At 39.3% G+C, this 10,947-nt stretch overlaps 1 protein-coding gene across 4 annotated transcripts in view; it reads right to left on the bottom strand.

The window, feature by feature from the left end:
• Positions 1-1,350: 1,350 nt before the first annotated feature.
• Positions 1,351-10,947, bottom strand: part of ASMTL (acetylserotonin O-methyltransferase like) — a 28,908-nt gene continuing 19,311 nt past the window's right edge. For 3 of the 4 annotated variants that reach the window (XM_035542166.2, XM_035542163.2, XM_035542167.2), the window contains 4 exons: positions 9,679-9,808; positions 8,484-8,627; positions 7,820-7,942; positions 5,625-6,790 (listed from right to left, as the gene is read on the bottom strand). In XM_035542166.2, the coding sequence (XP_035398059.2) occupies positions 6,573-6,790; positions 7,820-7,942; positions 8,484-8,627; positions 9,679-9,808 (615 nt within the window). In that variant the 3' untranslated portion in view covers positions 5,625-6,572. Of the gene's footprint in view, positions 2,095-5,624; positions 6,791-7,819; positions 7,943-8,483; positions 8,628-9,678; positions 9,809-10,947 lie in introns of those variants that run through there. The other variant, XM_035542164.2, reaches the window with a different exon arrangement.

The following is a 10,947-nucleotide window of genomic DNA, read 5'->3' as shown; positions in this document are numbered from 1 at the left end:
AATTGAATATTAATCCTCTCAGCACAACGCCCTGCGCGCATGCAATTATCTAGGCTGGGACTTTCTTCCCCATAAAACTTTATACTGGCTAGAAAAGAATTTCACTCTTTGGAACTCTGGTGCTGTCAGTTTGCAAAACGAAAGTGAAACGTATGAAACTTTTGTGATAAGAAATTGTTTAGTCAATAGTTGTCCCATCCTGTTCACCTTGGAGATCAGATGCATCTGACTGGGGGAAATCTCATTTTCTCTTTAGCATCATTCTTTTCCTCCTGTTTCTGTGCTATTTTTTTTATTTTTTCTGTTCTTTAACTAATCTCGTATTCTGCTCTCATAAGAGCTCATATGTTAAGCAGGGCTAAAAAGGAAGGGGATGTTCTTAAACCAAATGAGGTGCCCCCACATCTCATCTCCAATTATAGCTGAGATGAAAAAAAATAAAATAAAAAATGAAACCTGTGCTTTTATGCAGCTGTCTATTCCAGAAACCTCACAGAACGCAGAAGAGCCTGTCTTGATGCTCTTGACAAGCTTCTGCTCTAGTTCTTCCATTTCCAGTCTTGACTACGCCATCGCAATAGTGCTGTTTCCTGACTTTGTTTAACACTTCCATGCTACACAGGTGAATGCTTTAATGCATTTTATAAGATAGCAGTGTTTAACAAGTTTAGGAAGGGGAAAAGAGGGTAAGCCAGTGGTGATAAATTCAGTTACACTGAAGCAATTGTGAATTTTATCATTGATTTTCACACATACACACACACAATGTCTATTATTGAATACTTGGTGTCATGGCCCTTCCAGCCCATCTTTGTAAATGGACGTAGATAGGAGAAGAACAACGTGCTTCCTTAGGAGCAATCTGTTTCCATGGCCCTCAGTTTTCTGAGGCTTACAAATGATGTCCTGAGCCCTGTGGCTGGAGACCACAGCAATGCGATGATCTTCATTCACGTAATTACTAAGGAGAAGACAAGCCCCAGGGCTGAACTGGAGCACTGCTGTGAAGGAGGAAGGACAAGAACAGGAATCCTGGGAAGCAGTTACAGATAGGTAACGGGGGCAAAAGCGTTCACGGGAGGCAGAGGAGTGGCACCTCCTGCATCTCAGGCTCCACCCTGTCTGTATAGTGGCAGTCAGCCCACCCCCCTTTGGAAGCCTGCTGTGCCCACACACTTTCTTACCAGGTAAAGAGCATACACACAGCTGTGGGACAATGAAGAAAAGAGGTAAGCAAAACATGAGGAACTACTATAAATTGCATTTGAAACATTTAATCAAACCGTGGACTGTGAAACAGAAGAGATTGTGACTAGCAGAGAGTATGCTGAAAAAAGATGCAAAGAAAACAAAAGTGTATAAAAAATAATAGTAGGGAAGGTAGAATGCAAAGCTACAGGCAAGTAGTAAGTGGGATAACAGTTCTTTATTTACAGTGCAGACTATAAAAATAAAAACGGTATTAAAGTGGATGGTGTTGAACTTATACCTGCATTAGCCTCCTGAAGCAGGGACAAAGCAATCAATGTGCGCTAGTCTAAAAGTTGGACTCTTTGAATTGCACCCAGTACAGAGAAACTGACTTCTCAGCAACATCAATACTGTAAGGCTGCTGATACCCTTGGTTTGGAGCCTGTTTCTGACCATACTACAAGTGTTGTGCAACTACAGTAGGTATCGGTGCCATCAAATGTTGCCAGCACATTCTTTATTTTGAACTTTAGTCGAGTTTAAAATAAATGCAATCACTTCTCCCTTTTTGAAAGTAACTTCAAAAAGTTACATTTTTTTTTTTATATATTGATGGGAAACAGAATATACTTGCATAATTACAAGACATCAAACATGATCTAGATTTTACTAGTAAATCTTTCTTTTTCTATGTCTTAATGCAGAAGACTACATCTAACAGATTTCCTGTCAATTTGATTTTCACATTCGTGAATCCGTGTTGTTCCAGTAAACCTTGGTATTCAGAGCCACTTCTCTCCTTTCCCTCTGTCTGCACAAGCATGTTCAAAGACTGAAGCAAAGCTGTGCTCCTGTTCTTCTTCTCATCATCCAGTACCATTTCAGCCAGCAAAATCCCACAGCCTAATTTAAAAACAAATGCATGCAACAATGCTACTCCGTTATCGAAGGAGAGAATTTCTGCTACCATATGTAACGGTGCAAAATACAGGACACAGGTGATTCTATTTTTCATTTATTCATTTGCTGTATTTTAAATGACTAACCCAATATTAAATGATAATCTACTATTATAAAAAACACAGGAAAATCCAACACACGTCACAGATGTTTGCAGGGCAAGAGTGGGCTACTGTAGACTTGGTATGACTGCTATGGAAAACAGTAAGATACGTATAGTAGTTACAATTATTTGGAATATACTGCTGCTTCACGTTCATACTGAAATTGTGGTGGATGGCAAGTATTACAGAGGCAGCCAACATTGCACATTATTTCTGTACAAACTGAGGTTCTCCTGGTGGGAGCAACCAAGGGTGGAGAGCAAAACTTGAATTACTCTGTGCTCACACAGCCTCTTCCTCCCTCCATCTTCAGACCCATGAAAGGGAAGACATGAGCAAGGGGATTACTGTCAAAACAATGCTTGTTTTACTTACTGTCTTTTGGACCAGCATCTTATATGGCAGTTTCTCTTGGCACAGTAGAGATAGGAGGCCACCAACTTGGATCAAAATGCCAGCATTTTGCAGTGATTTTAGTACTAAGCGCTGCACAACACTAATAACTGTTCTGATGATGAAGACAATCCCTTTTGCCATTCCAGTCAGTACACTTCTGACATTTAGCAATCAATAAAAAAAATAAATGAAGCATAACACTGCAGCCTGGTAGAGAAAAGATTAGGGCTTGACGATAAAATTGCTGGATGAGATCTGTGTTACTATCAGGTGTCCTCGAAGTCCTTCTGAAAGCTTATTGAGTTCTCTACATCATCACCATATTATTAGTTACCTTAAGGCAAGTTCAAGCCACTTATGCTGTGGTGAACAAGTGCTTCACAAAGAGAAACAGTTAGCCAGGCACATCTGAGGTGAACTGAACCTACATTCTGAGGTGAACTGAACCTACCATGGGATTTCTTGCCTGAATTCAGGCATCGAAAGATAAGATGCATTTCAGTTAGCTTTCTTACAGACTATCCACCATTAAATGTATAATCAATTTCCATACAAAAACCAGGAAATTTCCTCTCATAGGTAGGTAAGATGATGCATCTACCGAAAATACCTGTTCTCTAGGAATAGGAACTTGAGCTGACTAGATGACTTGAATGCCTAATGTTTAGGTATCTCAGGCTAGAAAGATAAACCCCATTTGTCAAGGATCTGTAGTTTCTGTTCCCTCTCACCCTTCTTGTGTGATTCTCCTTTGCCTTTAACAGAAAGCTGAGTACTACAATCTCAGATTACACAGCAAATGCTAGGTAGAGTGATGCAGGACTGTCATTTTTAAGTCACTGTGGTACAATTTTGGAAGACAGTGTCAAAATTTTGTGAGAGGGGGACACAAACAGAATAGCCATTATCTATCTCATTCATCTATTATTTTTTCAACCCGTGATTCTCCACCTTAAAAAAAAATCCTGCGCATCAGACTTCCTCCAAACTGTTTGTTAAAGAAGAACATGGGCAAGACGGCATCTTCAAGAAGGCATCACTGAATGCCGTTTGCCAAGGAAGCAACAGAAAACCTGCAAGCTTTATTGGCAGCAATTTATTTGGATTTTAAAACTTATCTCCTTCATTCTTTATGACTTCATTAGTTAACTGACCCAAGTTTTCTTACACCAACTGCTCAGGAAATCATTTCAGTGCAACGCCATTAACTCCACCCCTTTCACCAGTCAGCAAACAATACCAGCCTTCTCCAGAAGAACAGAGTTTGAACATTAGTGAGAGAAGATGAGTTTATGATTTCTCAGGTGACTGAAATATGCCAGATGATTACAGAACGTCTTAGGTCAAGAAGGACCACAAATCTCCAGCGCTGCTCAAAGCGGGGCAGCTCTACAGTCAGATCAGCTTGTTCAGGGCATTGTCCTCAGATCTTGAAACCTCCAAGGACAGAGATCCACAGACTCTCTGGGCAACCTGCTCCAACACTTAATTATCCTTACAACAAGTTTCCCTTCCCCTCCCCTTGATATCCCAGAGTCTCCCCAGTTATGCCCACACTCTCTCATTCCACAGCTGCGCACCATAACGAAGAGCCTGGCTCTGTCTTTTTGGTACCTGTCTCTTTGGCAGTGAAAAGCCAGATTTCCCCTCAAACCACCTATTCTAGACTGAGGTAGGTTTCCTTCAAGGCTCTCCTCACAAGCCACATAATGCAGCCCCAAGCCATCTTTGTGACCTCCACTGGACTTGCTCACATTTATTAAGGTCTCACAGCCACCTCCTCTTAAATTTTTTCAGGAGTATTCCTTTGCTCTGCCCAGTCTCCTGACTATGGTAAAAGTTGAGGGGTGTGGATGATACAAGCCACTTGGGAAGGTAAAAATTCAGCTTGCATCTTTTCTTCTCACTGCAAGACCAGTTTCTAAAATAGAACAGTCTATTTTGTTTGGAGACATCCAGGAATATAGACTACATTCAGACTGTTCAGCAAAGCAGATTTGTCTACAGTTTGTATTAGCCTCCTTTTTAAGGCAAAGGTAGCTAGGAAAGCGATCCTGAACCCACTAGCAACACAGCACTGTATTAATTTAATGTTTACTAATTTAATATTTATAAGTAATGTTTATTTATGAAATATTTTATTATAAATAGCTTTCATTCATACCTCAGAATACTTTACAAAAAGGAAATCTGATGAAGAGCCCAGCAGAGCTGCGGTAGTACTTTACCACAGACACCATGCCCAAGGGAATAAGGCTCACTGCATATAAAGTGCTGCACTTAAATCACAGAGTACACTGAGGCTGTGTGGTAACCAAGCATGTGCTATTTAAGTTTTATAGTCAGCAAGTACATAGTACTTACAGGCACAGGTTTAAGTCTGTGACAGAGGTGTGCCAACTTTGGGATTACAGTGTTCTGACTCAAACAGCTTCTAGCAGCCTAAAGAACAGCATTATGTTATTCATAACTATGAAGTGAGAAACACCTCATTGCTGGAATGAGTCTTAGGATACAAACCCGTAAAGCATAATGGCAAACTTCATTAGAATACAGAAAAGAAAACTCTTTTAAGTTTATTCAGTAGGCCAACATCTTCTCTCTAAACGTCTATGCAGATTAGATCAGCCGAATTCCACACATAAAAAGCTTCTGCTAAGACTTAAACCCCTCTCTGGGAGCAGTCTGCATTTCCCTGATTTTGTACAGCTGAAATGCTCTGTACTACACGTTTCTCATGCTTAACTAAATCACTGTAGCACTTTTCCTTTACTCAGTGCTCGAAGAGCAAAGTAACTTCTGATTAATCAATAAGACCAGGTAGATGTAACTCTTGACCTTGCTCATAAACTTTTATTTGCAGAGGTCGGTGATTCAACATAGGCACTGCCTCTATCACCCTGGCTCATCAGAATTACTGCTGTAGAAACACGTGGCAGGACATATGGCAAAAAACTCACAACTGATAAAGGAGAAAGCTAGTTATGGAAAGCAACTTTAATCTCCAGGAAAGCTTCCACTACGAAGTACATTTTAAATCTAAAAAATGCCAATGAAGTACCAGGAAAAAACAAAGATTAAGAGTGGTGACATAAGTGACGAGTTACTTGAGGAGAGGGGATAGAGAATATAATTCTCCAGTTAAAGACTGGAACATGAAGAAGCTGCTACAATTTCTATTCATAGTTTTCATAAGAGAATTTACGTATAAAGCCTAGGATTCGTGTCAAATGAGACAGAAGTCATATGCAGCTGTAGAACTGTATTCAGAAGAAACAAAACTGATAGGAACCAATAGGAACAGCTCTGAACTGCAGCCTGTGGGGTAGATATTATGGCTGGAGGTTAGAGGCTGCTGAGGCTCATGACACTACTGCTCTTGTAGGAACACGTTCGGAGCTTTGTTCCATCTTCCTTTTTACCCAAGGCAAAAAAAACATGCCTAAAAATGTTATCCTTGAATTGCTTTTCAGTAAAGCCCCACAGAAGTGAAAAAGAGGACTAGCATCCTGATATTGATAGAGTATCATTATTATTTTTACATTTCTGATAAAAATGAGTAGTGACCACTGAATATACTGCAGAGGGACAATTCTGTAGCTTTAAGGCCCAAGAAAACAGATATTAATGAGGCTCATGAAAGCTTGTCATTTTTAACTTGCTGCTATACAGCTACATCAACTCCAAGTTTAACATAGTCTGCAGACTAGCCAAAGTGTACAAAAGTTTTTTCATACACAACTTTCAATCTGCCCCAAATACTTTTTAAAGCATAGAACTCATTCCTGCACAAGCAACAGTCCAACTTCTTATTCAAAGCCTGTAATGACTATGCTTCACATAAAGGGTCAAAACAATCTTAAACTGACATCAACCAGCAAAAGTGTTATAAAAAATCATCCCATGTTATTTCTGTACACACTAAGGTGACAGATTCTTCTTGAAGCACAGAACAGCATCTAGTAAGGTTCCTGTGATCTTAAGTTGTATATTTGTGAATCCATATTTCTCCAGTAGCTGTTTATATTCTGAGCCACTTCTCTGCTTTCCTTCAGTCATGCTGAGGGACTGTAGTACAGCTCTAGGAGGGTGCGTCTTCTGCTCGTCAAGCACAATTTCTGCCACTAGCAAGGCACTTCCTGCATTGCCAAAACAACCAGAAGTGCTTCAATAAAGTATTTCTAGCTTCACATTTTTAGCGTTTTGTTCAGAGACAGTTACAGATAGGTCCCCACTCAGACCAGCGTTTTCACAGACTTCAGTGCCAATCATAAATTTATTTTCAGTAATCTCTTCCTGGAGAAAAACTTCCTCCTAGTTAGGAGGAAGGGGGGAGCTTTGAGCACTGCCCTCACTTCAGTGAAGTTCAGACCACTTCCTGAGTATGTTTTTTTTTTTTAAACTCAGTCTTGTTACCATTTGAACCAAGCAACTCCTTTAAGGATTTGTCACCCCCCAGTCTTTGTATAAGATAAGACAGTCATCCACAGTTTTCTTTTGTAGTTTATAAACAGGATTATGCTTGCAACCTAGACCTCATTTGGAATGTTCTCCTATGAAACAAACTTCATAGCTACAGTTAATCCCCTTAGATTAAGGGATCAGTTGAATACAGCAGTCAGGTTTTTCGCTGGCTTCTTTGTCTTCTCTTTTGATCTTTTATATTGTCGACATAGGAGAAAGCACAAGATACTTGTGCTTCGTATTTCTCAAGATACATATTTCTCAAGGTATTTCTCAAGAAATCTGTACCTAAAGTATTACTGAACTCCACTGCTGTAGGCACTACTGACTAACAAAACAAACTGCCTCTCCTCAATTAACTTGAAGCCACTTTATTCGGCCTGCTTGCATGTTTGGATAGAAACACATACTTTGGTATTTGATGATACAGGTCTTTGCAAGAAAGGTTGGGCACGGCAGAGAGATGATATGAAGCAGTTGCAAGCAAAATCTGCAACTACTGTAAGGGCTTATTTTATATAGTTTTATTAGAAGCTTTGTTTTTTTTTTTTTTTTTAAAGAAGGTAAATATGCAAACTTAATGCAAAATATAAGCATTCAAGCGTAGGCTGCTATGATTAGACAAAAATGTGCACTTTTTAATATGAACTTACTATGACTGTGTATTAACATGGACCTGAAAATGCATGAGATTAAAAACTTACCTGGTTTGCAAACAGCTGATATTTTACTTAGCAGTAAGTGAATCTTTTCATCTGGCCAGTCATGAAGAACACGTGAAAGGATGTAAAGATCTGCTTCTGGAAGGTTATCCTTGAAGAAGTCACCTGTTGAAAAGGAGAGTTAGTACATTCCTGCAGAAGGAAATGAAACCATCAAGATGGAACTAGGAGTTTTTTCAGTAGGGGTAAGGTAAGAAACATGAACAAACACGGGTAGCAATACACTGATTTTTAGTTCAGGATAGTTTAAGAGTAAATCAGATCACAGGTAAGAATTCTGTAACATGTAATGATAGAGAGAAAGCCAAAAGCAAGGAAGGACAGATTGAAGTCTTTTGTAACCACCATGTTGATCCTGCCTAGAAAAGAAAACCCTGAGACAGGGACATACAGCAAGCCTCTACTCCCAGGAGTAACAAAATTATTTTAATTCATACTTCCTTATTTAGCCCCACTCTCCAACCATAGCCAGTTTGTTGACTCCAGTGAGAAGTACAATGCCCCTATTTAGCATGTGTGCGCCTGCCCTGCTTTGTACTAAAACAGATCTGGGACTGGAGCAGGGCAGAACACCATTCTCATCAGGAAAAGAGCCTGCTCTATGCTTCAGGATAACAGAAATAAGGAAAAGTCATGCTACATTTACCTGATACAAACGTCACTGGAGCTGTGCATTGTTCTGAAGGCTGAAAGTAAGAGATGTTTGCAATGACTTCTGGAAGGTCAAACACTGTGACCTTCATATTTGGGTATATTTGTATTAATTCATGAGCCAAAGCTCCAGTACAACCTGTTGAAAGTTTTAAAAAGTCAAAAATCATATCTTTTCTCCCAACATTTGCATATGTTTAAGGACAAGGCTCTATGTAACATTAAGAAATAGACATTAATTCAGAATTAGAGGTAGCTAGTAAGCTCTAAAATTAACACTGTCAATAACACTTCCCAGTGAACAATGCCTTAAAGCTTGGGTAATGCATTATTCCTTACTCTGTCATAGGCTTGACAATATGACCTTTGATACCACTACCTGTTTGTGCCTTTTTATTTTTTTATTTTTTAAACACCACCACTAATGGACTTGTAATTTGTGGATGAAGTACACTAGAACTATTTACAAGATATAAAGCACTGATATCTGAAGTTTGACAAATACTCTCCAGCATAGGAAAGGATAGGGGTGGTAAGGTCTTGAAGTCTCTGCACAAGTGACAGAGGTTTTACCAGCATTCTGTTAATTCCTCTGACATGTTGTCCACCTCGCCAGGCACTAAGTTTTTTTCCTACATCGGATCTTTTCGCTGTATATTAACATCCTGTTTTTGCCACTCCAAGAACGGCATAAAAGGACACTAGCAAGGAGAGTTTCTTCAGCTCTGTCATCAGTATTCAACACTTTGGTGGTCATCTTAGATATTAATTGGAGAAAAAAACACTAAAACCACAATTCAATCCATTCTAAGAGAATCCAAAGTTTTTGTACTAGCAGTACAGTGTTTCAAGCCTGACACACAAAAACTGAAAGGGAGTTTTCAAAATCAAAATCAGCTAAGCCACAAACCTCCTTATTTTCTTTGTCGAGCTGTGTGTCAGCATGTAACTAATCATGACAAATGTTCACTTATTTTATGTTACTCCAGTATAATTTAAGGAACTTCGCTTTCAGTTAACTGCACTCAGTCCTTTAATTCTAACATTACAACACCAGAAAAATAGCAGTAGTAGACCATTTTACTGTATTCAAGTGGAAAAATGTGTGTGTTTTAAGTAACAAAATATGGAACTGAAATCAAGCTTTTTTTCCCCTGTAAATTGCACGCAAGCTCAATTACAGACCGTACCTCCTAAATCACAAGTAGACTTAAACTGTGAAAGATCAAATGCCGTAGCCACATCTCGTGCTGTCAGGTGGGCAATGCTGTGCATGGCAGCCATAAAACGCTGCTTCACCTCCTGGCTGTGATAATAGTCCTAAGAAGGAAAAACAAACAAAAACACAGTCATTGGCATTTATTTTCATTACTTAGGAATGTTGAGATTATGTTCAGCCAAGGCAGCAGGTGCCCTTATGCACGATTAACATGAGAACTCTGAAATTAAAGATCAGCTAAAGCACCATTGACTAGTTGCTCATCCAAATCCGTTACTGGTGACAAGCTGCTTCACTATAGCAGCAAGCAGATTTCTGCATCCTGTCCAGAACTGTCACACAGTAGGATGTCTCAAAGGACACACTCAGCCAGTTTGTACCCTATCTTGGTGATGTCTCACGTGCTGTTAAACTCAACACTTTTGTCCACTGAAGCTGAGGTAGCATAGCAAGAAGAGGTAATCTGAACTGTTTTTAAAGCAACACTATGCCTTTGATATACATTCACTAACAGCTTTTCTCCACAGCAAGATGTCTCCAGACTTTAAAACTTCTGAAAAAAACATAATTGATTTTTTTCCTGCCAGTCTCCTAAAAATGTTTGTTCTTCCTGATATACTCAAATTACTTAATTTAAATCTTTTATTCTCCCATAATGGGAAAATGATTAGATGAGCAGGCCATAACTTAAGACAAAAACATTCAAGCTCATAACATTTATTTATTAAAAATTACTTGACAAGAAAGTACTCAGTACCGGAAACTTGTTCCTCAAGCTTCGAAATGATGCATAAAGCATGAATTTGTCTCACTTTCCTACAGGCCTCATTGGTTTCATCTCAGTGGAAGGATCTCCAGGCTGTGGTATGTACAGTGCCATAGGCAGCCCACCTGCTCTGCTTGGACACATTATCCTGTACACAAATGGAAGCCCAGACCTGAATTGGTAGGGACTCCTGCCACTAACATCACCAGAGAAAACTCAAGGTGATCCAATCCAGATTAACACAGGATGAGATCCAGTTCACTTACGTTAAAGCACCTAATTCACACATAGATTGAAGCATCTATTGCAGCACTTGTCCTTAAATACCTAAAATCCCTTTAAAATAGTCTGTAAAGTATTCCTAAAGGAGCTTCTGTCCATCAGTAACTTAGACACTAACATTAGGCTAACAGGACCTTAAGTCTTCAGAGGCCCTTATTTCTTCCATCATACATGAGGGATGTAGACATTTTC

Source organism: Cygnus atratus, chromosome 1 (genome assembly GCF_013377495.2).
Source record: "Cygnus atratus isolate AKBS03 ecotype Queensland, Australia chromosome 1, CAtr_DNAZoo_HiC_assembly, whole genome shotgun sequence".
NCBI classification, from domain to species: Eukaryota; Metazoa; Chordata; class Aves; order Anseriformes; family Anatidae; genus Cygnus; species Cygnus atratus.
The sequence above is the reverse complement of the archived record's forward strand: the minus strand, read 5'-3'. Positions and strand labels throughout refer to the sequence as shown.